Genomic DNA, 15130 nt, shown 5'->3' on the forward strand with positions numbered 1-15130 from the left:
ATAGTGTCTAAAAATGCGAATGATGAGCTGAATAAGATGATTAAAATAATGTCTGTCATGCATGTTCATTTTTAAATGTATAACATCTGATGTGGCCAGCTCGGACGCAGCGTTTATCCGTGAAGTGAGGAGTCTGGAGGAGGAGGAGGAGGGAGGAGTGGAGCTGTGGAGGGGAAGGAAGGGAAAGCGCCGTGATTGGCACAGAGACGGAGCGTCGGTGCGTCCCGGTGACCCCACCCGGTGCGCTTTAAAGGCCGAGAGATGGCAGCTCGGAGCCCTCCACGCAACCAGACAGAGGCGAGCCGGAGCGCACAGGGCGCAGAGACGCACGGAATACTGTCAGGATAACGAGCAACACCAATGAAGTGAAACTATTTGAAACAAACACATGACCAACCGTCTGCGGATTTTGGAGCAGAAGATTTGAGGGGAAAAAGCAAATATTAAAGGAGATATTTGGCTTCTGGTCACACAGAGGAGAGAAGGTAAGACGTTTGGAAGAGATTCTGATGATCTAATAAGTATTTTTAAAAGAGCAAATAGATTTTTTTGCGCATATCTGATTGGTGTGTTTGCCTTTAATGCGCTTTATCGACTTCCACACTTTGAAAAAATGGTTCCAAAAGTGAAATAAAGTGACACCGGCAAAAAAAAATTAAAATGCTTAAAGTGAACTAATTAAGTCTTCAAATTTCCCAAGATCGCATCTCTTATTGCGCTGACAGGCTTTTGGGGGATTTAATATGTATTTTATAAGCGATTTCTCGGTTGTTTGTCTCCAACTTCACGCACGTTGTTAATTGAGATCAGGTTAATTATTCCCGTTCATTTTCTGTATCTTGGTGACTTGACAGAGCTCCGGCCCCAAGGCAGTCTTTAGCAAACGCTGTAGAACTCATAAATCCACAGCAATTAGCATAATTAGGCTTAAATCACAGCCCAAGGCGTCGTGACATTGTCCCGGGAAAAAATGAGCATTTTATGTAGATTTTTTAAACTGTTTGAACAATAAAAAAGGTTACAGGATTCCATATTAAAATTAATAACGCAAATAAATAGTGACATGAAAAAATAATTATAGTTTCATTGGTTTTCTTCTCACACGCGCGCACGGTGGCGTGAAAACGCGTCAGGCCTGCTGATGAGTGAACAGCCTCGGATAGTTGGAAGCTATTAGCGGCCACATTAAACTGGAGCCCAACTGGGGATCCGCCGCATATTTCACCGCAGACCTGCCACACGTCTCCGTCAAGCCTCCGGGCGTCTCCAGCTGACCTGAGACCCGCCGCAGATTGAGATAAAAAGGGCAGCTTCCCCCCAAACCAAGCAGCCAACCTCCCAACTCCACTCCCACGCAGCAAAGGAAATGTTTTCTCGTCACCTTCTGCCTCCGGAGGTCTGACTGCGTTTAACCTCCACAGCCAAGAAACTCACAGAAATTAATAGTAATAATGATAATAAACTGTGAAATTAAAAAGGCTGAAAATTACATTTAAATGTAGACAATTAAATAAAAATAGTGAGAATTAATTTCACTGGAACACTTGTTTTTTTCTTTCATATCATTACTTTTTACCTGCCCAATGAATAATTTACTAATGTAGTTATTATTAATATCATAACAATAAATATTATGCAGGAAGAGAATATCACAATTCAGCTACAAATTAAAAGCACGAATTTTAACGTTAAAATAACAACAAAAGGCCACAAAATAATCCCAGAATGCAAAAAGGGGAAAAAACAATGCAACAATATGTTATTTATTCAATTCTGTAGTAAATATATGCTTAATTTTTTTTAGCAATAAAGAGATAAATATATTGCTTTAAAAAAACTGCTGAACTCGTTCGACAAATTATTTTGGATCAGTTTCATTTTCTTAAGACAAACCAAACCTGTAAAATTTCAAAGTGCTGTGCTATAAATTATAAAACAGTTATTATTTCATAACAGTTTTCATCAAATTCTAGCTTTTTATTCTATTGTATTTTTATATTTACAGTTTAAAAACAAGATATGTTTTTCTCCTTTTTGACAGTTAAATTCATGTGGGAAAATCCTCGTTTCTTCTTTTATTTCCTTTTATTTTTTAGTATTAATTAAATGCTTAACACACTTTAAAGTTCTTTTAATTTCTCGAACATTTTGAAATCATCACAAGTCGTTTTCCAGATGCATTTATTTTTCTCTGATGCTTGCATTTCACCTGTTGCCATTTCAATTTGTCCAGGCACTATAAACAATAAAAACGCCACCTTTATTCAAGGTTTTGTGTTTTTTAAAAGCTCTACAAGTAGAAAACAAGTTGGCGTGTTGAGTTAAAGAAGGCCTGACTGTGACAGCAGCCTGTCCTGTGTGCAGACAGCCGCCGGTCATGCAGCACTACGGGGTGAACGGTTACTCTCTGCACGCCATGAACTCCCTGAGCGCCATGTACAACCTCCACCAGCAGGCGGCGCAGCAGGCGCAGCACGCCCCGGACTACAGGCCCTCGGTTCATGCCCTCACCCTGGCAGAGAGACTGGCTGGTAAGAATCAGTTGCTCATTTTGCTTCTAAACTCTTCACTGCACTTCATCCTGCCTCTGCTGCAACAGATGCACGTTCAAACTGTAAAAAATGAATTTCGACACCCTCTAAAAACATTGGCCTATTTTTCAGGTTTTGCAGAATATACAAAAAACTGAACCACATCACACTGAACCTTGACCTATAGGCCATTATACTACCAGAGATGGCCAGCATCGTGAGGAGATGATTTACGCAAAACAATAACTTTTGTCAAAAAATGACTTAGGCCATTACTTTAGGAAGGTGCCGGTAGTTTGGAATTTCTGTACTACTGAATTCTCCCCCGACCATCAGCCTGCGCCTTAAGTTAAACTGGTCGTGTTTCTTGTTTCTCAACGGCTGCACATTTCAAGACATTATCCTTGAGGCCCGTTATGGCTCCCAGCACCGAAAGCAGCGGCGCAGTCGGACGGCCTTCACGGCCCAGCAGCTGGAAGCTCTGGAGAAGACCTTCCAGAAGACCCACTACCCCGACGTGGTGATGCGAGAACGCCTGGCCATGTGCACCAATCTGCCTGAAGCCCGAGTGCAGGTAAAAGAAAATAAAGAATTCCCTGATGCACCCTCAGTTTCCCTGCTCAGATTTAGGTTCTTTCTAGAAACATTTTGAGAAAGTTCTGGTGATGTTTTCAGAAGGATTGTTTGGATTGTTCCTCTAAAATGGAGCATAAAAGTGTAACATTGTGGGGAAGTTTTCAACAGCAACATCCCCAGAACATTCTCAGAATACTGCAGGCAAAACATTCTACCTTTGTATATATATCAGATTACAGGAAAACTAATTTTGTGTTTTGAGGCCTCTGGAATCTGGAAAACACCTTTTGAATGTTGGATTGTTCTTCTTTTGTTATCATAATCTGACAACATTGTCTGAATATTAAAACATTCTGTTTTAGTTGACCTTTAACCTCATAGGAACATTATTTGAAATGATAAATATCCTTAAAAAGTTCTTTTAACATGTTTTCTTTTTAAAAGCTATTAGAACTTGTAGGAAATGTAAACCAATGTTGTGGTAAGATAAAATAAGAGCCTTAATTAATCTTGCATTAGCATCATGTAAAGAATATCGGTATAAAAATTTAAAAAATAAACCAAAATACATACAAGTACTATTTTTAGAATCACAGTCTTTATGTATGTTTTTGTTTATTTTATTTATTTGCTGCTGTAAAAGTGCTAATTTTCCCACTATGTGAAAAATAAAGGCTTATCTTATCTTGGTTCTTGCTTTATTCTTGTATGATCAAAAGTGATAAAATCTTCTTCTATCTTAGCATTAATCTGTTTTTTCTTCTGCCAGGTTTGGTTTAAGAACCGTCGGGCCAAGTTTCGCAAGAAGCAGCGCAGCCTGCAGAAGGAGCAGCTCCAGAAACAGAAAGAAGCATCCGGAGCTGCTGAAGGCTCCACAGAGGATTCAAAGACTGACCTCAGCACCTCCACCTCCACCTCCACCTCCACCACCACCCTGGTACCGGAGGCCCAAACCCCGCCTCCTCCGTCCTCCTCTTCATCCTGTCACTCAGAGCCAGAGAGGCTGGCGGCAGCAGCAGCAGCAGCATCACGGCCTCAGCCCGGTGAGATGAGCGTGGAGGTGAACGTCACCTCCCCTGAGCCGTCAGACAGCGAGTCAGCAGCCGAAGATAACGCTGACAGGGAGGAGGACGAGATGAGGGGGGAGGCGAGGGTGAAGCTCAGGGAGGAGACGGAGGGGGAAGGAGGAGCACCGGCAGGAGGCAGCTCCCCGTCCTGCAAACGGCTGAGCCCCATGCCAGGTAAAAACAGCCACTTTATTCTTCTATGGTGTCTAATTTTATGCTGCATTTTAGAATGTAATCACAAGATATTTTTGCAAAATTGGTGGACAAAAAAATCCACAGCAGGCAGATCCACATGTGGCCAAACATTCACATTTTAACTTCATTCAAGTTCATTCCCCTGCAGCCTAAAAATGTGAGTTGGGTTGATTAATCAGTTAATTTATGAATTACAAAAATGTCAAACTAGCTGAACTTGAGAAAACAATTTCAAGAAACTTAAGATACTAAGTCAAATCAACTATAGCCACATAGAGAACAGTTGCAGACAGAGTTGCGTTCCTTTTACATGTATTTTGAGATTTTCTTTCTCCATTTTACATTGAGAACTTTTTTGGTATTTTCGACCAGAGTCAGTACAAACAATTCATTTCTAACTTTTGTCATTGTTAAAACTGCTTTAATTATTATGGAAAGAAACAACTAGAATTCAATTTAGCAACACCAAATTTCCATTGTGTGTTTCCGTAAACTACAAAAAACAAGAGTTTTAACTCTCCAACAATACATCCTGTGAAGTTCGCTCACACACTACACTGAAAAAAAGATAATTGTTGGATAAACTCAAATGAATTGCTCCTTTTGGTAACACAAATAAATTAAGTTTATCCAAATTAAGTTGATAAGCAACATTAATGTCGCTGGTTTAAGTTAGATCTACTTAAGTCCTCATATTTATCTAAAATTAGCATTGCTGCAACTCACTTTTCAATTTAAAGTGCTCTCTTTTTTTTTACCTAAACATAAAATGCAAAACATGATTTTCTCATTAAGCGTGCCATTCTTTCCTTTTTGTAAGCTGTAGTCCTACTAAATGAAGTGAAAACTTTGAAGAACCATGAGACGCACAATGACAAAACAGCAGTACATCTAATTCTTGCACTTTTGCTGATTTTACAATACCAGTTTAAAGGTACAAGGTGTAACTTCAAGTTGATAGAATCTACTAAAGAAACTGCCCTCACCAAAGCAGAAAGTTCAGTGAAATTGAATTGAAACAATACTTTAACTACAGCTCAAAAACACCTTTTTACAGTGTATTTTTTCTCATAAACTTAATTTAATGAACTGAGAGAATTAGTTTAAAGAACTCCTGTTTCTAAGTACTGAAGTGTTCTGAAAATAAAAGAAATTAATGTTTTAAGTTCAATTAGCTATGAATGAGCAATGCATTTATATTAGGTAAGCTAGAAAAGCTGAGTTGATTTGACTAAATTCCTCTATGATGTTTTACAGTGTACTAAATCCTCTCTTTCTGTCTGTCAGATTCCCCCCTCAGCTCTCCAGCTTTGCCGTCCTCCAGCAGCGTCACCAGCGGTTTAGCTCAGAGTAATTCGTATGCCTCGTCCCCTCTCAGCCTCTTCCGGCTGCAGGAGCAGTTTCGGCAGCACATGGCCGCCACCAACAACCTGGTGCACTACCCGTCCTTCGACATGGGCACGCCGTCCTCCCTGCCCTACCTGGGCATGAACGTCAACATGCCTTCCCCGCTGGGCTCGCTACCCTGCCAGTCCTACTACCAGACGCTGTCGCAGGCCCAGCAGGTCTGGAACAGCCCGCTGCTGCAGGCGGCACCAGGCAGCCTTCCGGGAAGCCTCAACAGCAAGACCACCAGCATCGAAAACCTCCGTCTGAGGGCCAAGCAGCATGCAGCCTCGCTGGGACTGGACACGCTCCCCAACTAAAGCTGCTTATTCTACGTGCCGGGCCTCTAAGGCAGAGACGGAGCTACGAATCACAGCTTCCATCTACAGGAGGCCACTCTGGTCCACTAAAACCTGCACAACAACTTTGTGTAACCATCCACAAATGTGACGCACATCGAAAAACTTATCAGAAATATCTCCAATTTGATCTCGAGATTTTTTTCTACCCATTTAACTGTCTGATAATTTGTCCACATTTTAAATTTGTGCTCTCATCATTTAATTGAACTGGTCAGAATGTTTTGTTTGCAGTTTCAATCAAACGAATCCGATTTCTAAACCAGAGCAGAAAAACAAAAAGCACAAAAAAACAAAAACAGATTTAAAGGCATGAAGACCAGAAAACGTGCTTTAGAGCAGTCACTTACCTCAGCTTGGGGCTCACATGTTCTCCATCACCTCACATGGGCATGCAGCTCACTGCTGGAAGCAAACCAAAACATGAAGAACATCTCAGCTGGATGGACTTAACACAAAATAAGATAATGGCAAGAACTCAGTGGACTTAATGAACAAAAAAACTCCACCTGGACTGCAGTTGTGACTGAGCAGTACAGTTTTCCTGTTGGACTTGCTTGACTCCACTTGGTTGACAGCATCAGCCAGTTCTTCTAATGCTTGTTGCTCACCATGATTTCAGCCTCTTCTGTGAATTCAGCAAAGAAAGTGTCATTCCTGGACATATATGAAATATTAAAATATCCTATAATCTCACAAGAACCCCTGAACTATGCATGCATGCACTCCTGTGAAGCATGGCTTACAGCCGCACAGCTCAGTTGTTGATTTAGGATCTGATGTCAGAAATGAAGCTCAGATCGGTTGATATAATCCCCCAGCCAACAACACTTTTCTTTGCAGACGATAGATGACTCTCCTTGTTTAAAATTGCAGCCTGATAGAATCCACTGAGCATTGTAAATATCCTTCAGTGTTCGCCTCCATCTGCCTGGTTAAAGAGTTAACTTCATGCCTCCTTTTGTGTAAAGGATTGAAAAAAAACATTCTTTCTTTTCCTGAATGTGGCTTTAATGCAAAGGACCTAACAACAGGAACAAAATAAGGAGAGAATCTGCAGATTAAGCACACTGACAAATAAATACAAGCCCCAGCCGACATGTATTTTTGTTAACTCGGGTGCCAGATTGAGCTTTTCCTGAGCCAGTGGCTTCAGCAGAAAAAAAATGCACAGGCCAGTTCTCTATGTATTATATCACTGTACAGAACCAAGACATGTATTCCTCAATTGTTTTAAATGTGAGTAATTTATCTGTTTAATGCAAGGGAATAAATCACACGTAAGAATGACTTGTGTTTACAGTGTTGTTGGATGAAGTAGAGTGTAAAAGTGTTAGTATAGACTTACATTGCCTTTTTCCAAAACAAATAGGAACATAATTAAAAAGGGAGTTGAGAAATCATCACATCAGAGGAAAAGCAATGCAGAAAGTACCAAGAATGAGTGAAAAAGCAAGGATTTCTTTAGAAATGGCAGAATTTTTCATGGATTTCGGAATATTTTCACTTTTGTTACTCAGAAAGATAAATCTAATAAGGAGTCAATACATTTAGTTAAAATACTAACCTGCATTCACACAGACAACTTGTGAAGTGTCCCAATTTTTTTTCCAAAGTCTTTCCGGCGAGGTGAAGTTAGCAGCAAAACAGGCATAAGATTAGCTTTTTAGATTGTGCTAAATCCAGCTCATATGAAATGAAACTGAATCTCTAAAAAAAACAGTTTCCACACACATCACCTCCAACACTTCATGGTGAAAATTTAATTTGGGTTTAATACTAAAGACACGTTGAGGATCCGTAAATAATTTAGACACAGGGGGTCCTCCGTCCTCAACAGGGAGGTTTACACACCACATAGGGGAGAACCTGCCACTTGTTCACCCGATGCAGAAGAACTAATCCTAAATGAAGTGACTGAAGCACAGTGTCAGACTCTAAAGAGCCTCCAATCCACCATCCATCCACCCACCCGCTCCCCTCTCCCCCCTCCACCCTGTCAGTCGAGGTTTGGCTGCACCGTAACAGAATGCTTCACCATAAGAAGATTACCTTTGGTTGGGATATCGATGGATTAAGTAAGAATAGAATGAGATAAAATGGGCCTGAAAGGGTTTCTGGAGTCAGCAAAGTTCAGACACCTGTTTATTCCTGCTCTGTCCCAATTCCTCCCTCCATGACCGTAAAGATTACATCGCTTTCTAAGTGGAGGAAAGGGAGGTGAGAGGGGTGGGTGGTGTTAAACGGGGGAGGTTGCAGCGCATAAAAAATAATTTTGGGGGAGAGGATTCTCAGCAACACCTTTGGGCTATTTTCAGGCATGCTCTTTAAATATGTGGTCAATTTGTCATGAGCATCTGGGTTTTGTGTGTTGGTAAAGATCGTATGGGTGTAAGTTAATGGGAATGCTGTGTTTGTGTTGGTGTGAGAGTGTGTCTATGGCAGCTAAGCCGCTGAAGGTTTCCAGGAGCTCTTTGATGTGTATCTGGGCAATGCGCTATTAGAGGGATTTTCCTAGTTGACAGCTCAGAGAATGTGTGGAGGAATTGCGATGCCAGCAGGCTAAAAGAATGCTGGAAACAGGATTAGGATCATATTCTGGCAGCTCCTGTCACTTCATCAATGGGCTAAGGTTTCCTCAGTGACAGCCCTCCTTCTCTGCCCGGCTAAAACCTTTAGTGGGACCATAAAAGGGGTGAGAGAGGGGAAAAAACAATGATTGAATGGTGCACTATGATTTCTGTGCTGGGTTTGCTCTGAGGGCTTTGTGTTGGGAGGTCTGAGGGGGACGGCGCTGATTTGGAGGGAGGGGTAGCTCGCAGGGATGAGAAAAAAGAGGGCTTTTGGGACGTGGGGTGGGGGTGACCATGGTATTTTTTTTTTTTTTTTTTTAAGTTTTACACCCAAATCCAAATCCACTGATGCTAGCAGACAGGGACAGCAGTTCGGTGTCCCCCAGGGGACGACAGCAGCAGCAGCAGCAGCAGGTGGGAAGGAAAAAAGCGTTTTCTGCAGGATCCACTTTGTATAAGCTCTTCCTGTCGAAGGCCGCTTTCACAATTTAGATATGTGTCTTATGTACACTTGTACGCTACGGCAGTGGCTCTCTGTAGCAATTAATTTGTGTACTTGAGATACAATTCAGTCAATTATGCCTTTTTCGCCCCACTATGTTGCATGATCCTTCTGAGGCACTGTACTTTATGTTGAGTTAATTCCATGTACACCATCCTGCTGCTGCAAACACTGTTTAGGACAAAGCATTGAACGTTTATTACTCCATAGACGAAATCAGTCCCCAACAAAATTTACTTCTTCTTGCGTAGTATTGGCTAAAAACTAAAGAGCTCACCTGTTGTAGAGAATCAGTCTTAAAAATGATAGTATACTCCTGTGATCTAATTCCTTAACAGAAACAAATTAGCTGGCAAAGTCAAGAATGACTAATAGATTGAGCAGCAAGCACAGGAGCTGAAAAATAAAGCACAGGTGTCCAAAACTGCAGGTCATCAAATGGCCACTTGAGGCAGCTCAAAAAGCAAGTCAGTCCTCATAGACTCCCATGTTAAAATGCGCAACTTTATCGCAGAAACAGACATGTTTATGGCCTGGTACAAAACTGATTTTGGGCTCTGTCGCTCATTTGCCCTCTCATGATGACTATAAGGTTGGCCATTTTTTATATAACTCACCCATTTTAATTGCACTGAGGGTTGAAGCATGCAAAATTCAAGGCGTGGCTGCTTTGAGTCATGTGTAGATGAAAGATCATAAGACAATCTATGGTCCAGAGAGGTTTGTATATCTCACCTGAGCTTCACTTGTGCTCCACCTCTATGCACACTTCTATATTAGTCAGAAGTTGGGCAGAATCAGATACTGAAGATGGCCTCGCTGTGCTTCAAACTTGTTCTTCAGGAGACTTATGGGTGACGTCGAGCAGGTTCTGTCCTTCTTTAAATACAGACAGCGTGAGAGACAGTCTAACATATGGTTGGTTTTATTATTGCCAGTCTGATCAGTTAAATATATATATCCAGGACCATGTACAAATAAAAGGAGTTAATTTGAAGCAATTTAAAGGGTTGTTTTTTTTGCTCCATTTAGCAATAAATTTTCCATCTAATAGACACAAACACAACCTTACAGAAAAAGCACACGTAAATCTCAACATTTTAGTTGTTACATATTGGTGCCAGGAGAAAAATAGACAAAGTATGCAACTGATATTTAAATATGCCATAGATTCCAAACGTGATTATCATGTGACAGCATGATCAAATATGAACCTTGCAAATTTCATCTAATACTAAATGCAATGAGTGAATTAAAAAAACAAAGAAATTTAACCAATGTGTTAAAGTTTGAACTCAGACCTGTCACATTCAGGTTTTTCTTTTTCTTCCTCTACAACAGCTCTCCTGTATGCTTGTTGTAAACTGGTCCATAGCATCCATTGCAATATCAGAGAACAAAGACAACTCCTGCAATGAGGTTTATGGTGGAACACATTAATTATTGTAGACACTGCACACACACACTGGACAAGATTTTTTTAAAATGCTTTTTACCCGTTTCTCTGAGGTCTTTCTACATATTACTCACCATGTTCAAGAGTCATTTGGGCTGTAGACGGAACATTTTGAAAGGATTTTAACCCTTTGATGCATAACCTGGGTCAAAAGTGACCCAAATCCAGTGGAAAATGGGTATCTCCTGATGTGGTCATGCATCAAAGGCTTAAAGAGCGTGTTCTCTAGTTGGGCCTGAGGTTGTGCTGCAGAATAGCTGCTCTCAGTTGGGCTCTTCGGGTGGTCTCTACCATGCATCTTGGACCATCTTCCTCCATTCTGCTACCAGACAGCACCAAAACACCTTCCCCCAAAGTGGAACTCTACACTTTGCTCACCCATGTGAAACAATACTTTCACAATACCACAGGAGTTTGATTGTTGGCGACAAGTTATATAATGCCAGGAATTACAGACTAGCATGCAAATGCTAAATCCTCCTCTCTTTCTCCTGAGAAGTGGATGAGACGGACTGTATCTGGAGGCTTCACTCTGGCTCCCCAGCTTTGTGCTACAGAGACGCTCTCCTTTCTCCCCCTGACTTGGGTGATAATCCTGACACGCACTGTCTGCATTTTTTACTGTACGTGTTTAAGCGCATTTGCGGAGCATTTATCTCTCCAATGTAAACCAATTTGGCTATAAGGGCCTTGGGCCAAGCAAGGCGCTGGAGGGAAGAAAGGAAAACTCAAACCTAGCAGATGTGCAGAGAAGGGAGGATGGGAGAGTTGGCGAGGACGCAGGGGTTGATGAACAACTGAATGCTGCAGGAAAAAAAAGGCAAAGCGGAACCATGTGGGAGAAAAAGAGTGTCCCTTGTCCGAAGGGTAAGCTTTTGAAACTTGGGATGGGGGCCTTTAAAGCCGATAGAATGTGGATCACTGAATTGTTGAGTCACAGAATCTGAGAAAATCATAGGGAGCTCGGCGTTAATCCTGTCATAGTGAAATCGGTGGGCATACTTTGAGAATCCCAGCCCCATCTGAAGAAATTTGGAGCCTGCTGTATTGACAGAGCTGCTGTTTGATACCGCCTATACACCTGTATCAGCTGTCTGTTAATCTGCCTTCCCCTCCTCCCACTAGTCCTCCACAGCACGCCGCCTCTGCTGGTAGTAATGGCTGATGAAATGGACCAAAGACCTGAAAGCTGCCAATCTTGCTGCTTCTTGATGTCGTCTGTAAGTGGCTCTGGTTGCAGGGTGAACTTGTCACTTTGATCATCTGAAAGGCAGGAGCCCTGCTGTGTCAAACATTACTACCTGCAATTCTGCAGAGCCATAAAGACTATGGGCTCCTTGGTCCCTGAAATGGGACATTAAGACAGAATCATCCTAGTTTAGTTGTGGTGATATCAAGGTGTTATATTTGCTGGCACACAGGCAGAGTCTGAATGTGTTTGGATGGCTTTTAAAGTACCTGATCTTATAGCCTAAGGTTCCTGTAAATGAGGTGTTTGCTGCTCTTACCAATGAGACGTTACATGAAAAGGACATTTTGATGTTCCAGGACCGCTGGATGCTTCTGCTGTACGATTGCAACAGGCTCAGCTTTGGCCAGATGCCCTGCACATCGAATCTCACAAACTCTTTCACTCGCTTTTTTGTGCAGGTTTCGGTGTTGCAGCCTGAGTTAGTATTATTTTTAATGTTCTATAATCAATGTGGTATTTACAGTGTTTTCCTGCACTGATACCGTTTATACAGATAGTTTTATATGACATAACATTGAGCAATGGTACAAAAAGTTTCCTTAAAGACCATCTTTAAGTAATAATTCTATTTTTTTTACCCTCTTAACATGTTCATATGGTGTTCTGTATATGTGGTTAGACAAATCCTGAACGAGATAGCTGAGCATTTCCAACTTGAAACTGCAGCACAGCAACTATCGCCATAATAAATCTGCACATCGCATGTCATTTCAGCATCACACAGAAGACGAAGATGATAATTTTATCATAGCGGTGACCTTCCTTGGTGACGACGACGTCTTTTACTTCCTTTTTACTGACTGAGGACTATCGTTTGAATGGGGCCCTACAAATAACCCTCGGCCCCAGGACAACACATGGCTGTGATTTGACCCTTCTGTCCTCTTGGAATTAACTTTGAAACATCCTTTGAGTAGCATTTATTCAAGCTCAGGGATATTGGTCATGCAACATGGTGTGAACTCAGGTTTTAGTCAGACCACAGCAGGTAATTTCACTAAGAGGACCTGATCTGTAAAATGATGTGTTGTAGTCTAGTTGGAGGTGAGCTGGTGTATATTTAGCTCTCCATATCACATGGTTCATTAACTGTACTCTTGATGTAAACATTCCAGATTGGACACATCTTTATTTTGTATCCCTGATCTTGTTAACCCTTTCAATCCCAGTTGAGGTTTATGTAAAAATGTGTTATTTTGTATTTTCTTTTTGTAAATGATTTAGTTTGTAAGTTATTTTACATATTTTTTCCAAATTTTCTTAAATTATATAACAGCAAAAATTCCAGGAAAAAAAATACTTCCTATCGGTAAAAAAGCCAAAAATTGTAAATAATGTCAACATGAACGAAAAAATAATTATTTAACTGATATTTGCTGTTATTTGAAAGAGAAATTATGAACCAATTGGAAAATAGTAAATGATTTTTAACTAAGAGATTTTCCTGTTTTGTTCAATTATAAATAATAGCTACCAGAATTGTAGAAATAAAGTATTAATTTACACAAACTGAAAAAAGAACTGGAGAAAGCTGAAAGTCAAAAAACTATTTTATGAATAACTTGTTCTTCTACAATGTTTTAATTTTACTGTATTTAAATCAGCAAAAATTCCAGTGTTTAAAAATATTTGAGGTTATATGAAAGATAAATTATGCATATGAAGATTTTTTTTGTTAACTTGCACAAAATATCACAATCACAGAATAAAGTATTCATTTATACATTGCTGTAAAAAAAAAAAGTCCAGAACTCTAGAAATAAAGTAAAGACCTGATCAAAAAGCTTTAAGAAATTGTAATTTAGTCTTTTACATCCATCCATCCATCCATTATCTATACACCACTTAATCCTCACTAGGGTCATGGGGGGGCTGGAGTCTATCCCAGCTGACTCAGGTGAAGGCAGGGGACACCCTAGACAGGTCACCAGTCTGTCACAGGGCTACATACAGAGACAAACAATCACTCTCACATTCACACCTACGGACAATTTAGAATGATCAATTAACCTCAGCATATTTTTGGACTGTGGGAGGAAGCCGGAGTACCCGGAGAAAACCCATGCATGCACAGGGAGAACATGCAAACTCCATGCAGAAAGATCCCGGGAAAGCCGGGACACGAACCAGGGATCTTCTAGCTGCAAGGCGAAAGTGCTAACCACTACACCACTGTGCAGCCTGCTCTTTTACAATTTTTACAATACAAAAATACAAATATGCTTATATACTGTATTTAGCTAAAAAGTATTGTTATTTACAGATATTAGCCATTATTTTCAGCATTTAAGTTTTTTTTCTTAAATGCTACAGCAAGCAACAAATTTTCTCAACTTGCAGGATGTGAACATAAAGTGTTTGAGCAGAATTGTAGGAGAGCTGATGTGCTCAAGCTGCAATAAGTAGTGGAAGAATAGGTGGAAAATGAGTTTGAGACTTCATAGATCTGCACACTCAAGAGAAAGCAACGGTATGGAGTTACATCTAAATCATTTTAAGGGAGGAAGAGATTATTTAAATGGGAAATATGTCTCTTTTTTGAAAATACCTTGTAAAAGAGTATAAAATGCATGCTCTCAAAAACAGTAAACACTTACTAGTGCTCCTTTACCACTGATATATATGCACCGACACATAGCTATGCTAACTGTCCTGAAGCCTTTTTTCCCCATGCTTTTACCTGTCATGTTTAAAAAGGAAGGGTGTGACTAATGACAGTAAGTTACCCTGTTCAGTTTGATTGTCCCACTACACTGTGGGGAAAAAAAAATTAGAATAAGCCAAGATGCACAAGAATCTGAAAATGGAGAAGCTAAATTGAATTCAGCCCACGTTTATTTTGTTATTTACATCCACAGTGTGTTAAAGTGCTATATGTATGTATATATATATATATATATATATATATATATATATATATATATATATATATATATATATATCGTTAACACTATATAAAAAAGGGTAGATAAAGAGGGTGCTGGGTTTGTGTTCTCACCAATGTTACCATCCAGAAATTAATACCATGAGACCTTGTGCTATAGCCATGTTTCTCACTGGGATATGGGTTGTTGCTATATTTTCCCTCATCAAGAAGACTTTAGTTACCAGTAATTAAAATGTAAACTCTTCAGCTGAAATGACAAATTTTCTGTCAGCCAAAAAGATGGCATACACTGCACAATTTAAATATTTGAGTTTACATTTTTCAAATGTGATTTGTTTTAGTAAAG

The 15130-nt window shown here is 40.3% G+C and overlaps 1 protein-coding gene across 2 annotated transcripts; it reads left to right on the plus strand.

Moving 5' to 3' along the window:
* The first annotated feature begins 260 nt into the window (after nt 1-260).
* LOC111585833 (diencephalon/mesencephalon homeobox protein 1-A-like) lies at nt 261-7404 on the plus strand. 2 transcript variants are annotated; one of them, XM_055014601.1, is made up of 5 exons: nt 261-485; nt 2289-2531; nt 2927-3105; nt 3877-4348; nt 5657-7404. In XM_055014601.1, the coding sequence occupies exons 2-5, from the start codon at nt 2378-2380 to the stop codon at nt 6073-6075; spliced, it is 1224 nt and encodes a 407-aa protein (XP_054870576.1). In that variant the 5' UTR covers nt 261-485; nt 2289-2377; the 3' UTR covers nt 6076-7404. The 2 variants fall into 2 exon arrangements, with proteins under 2 accessions (XP_054870576.1, XP_023151215.2); XM_023295447.3 differs by having other exon boundaries at nt 262-485; nt 2365-2531.
* Nucleotides 7405-15130: the final 7726 nt, after the last annotated feature.

The sequence above is a fragment of the Amphiprion ocellaris genome, chromosome 2 (genome assembly GCF_022539595.1).
Source record: "Amphiprion ocellaris isolate individual 3 ecotype Okinawa chromosome 2, ASM2253959v1, whole genome shotgun sequence".
Classification (NCBI taxonomy): Eukaryota; Metazoa; Chordata; class Actinopteri; family Pomacentridae; genus Amphiprion; species Amphiprion ocellaris.

Bases quoted from the DNA above. Each gene is read 5' to 3' on its own strand.
- LOC111585833 (XM_055014601.1), top strand. From the start codon at position 2,378: ATGCAGCACTACGGGGTGAACGGTTACTCTCTGCACGCCATGAACTCC. The intron at 3,106-3,876 runs GTAAAAGAAAAT...TTCTTCTGCCAG, and splicing joins TGCCTGAAGCCCGAGTGCAG to GTTTGGTTTAAGAACCGTCG. The intron at 4,349-5,656 runs GTAAAAACAGCC...TCTGTCTGTCAG, and splicing joins ACGGCTGAGCCCCATGCCAG to ATTCCCCCCTCAGCTCTCCA.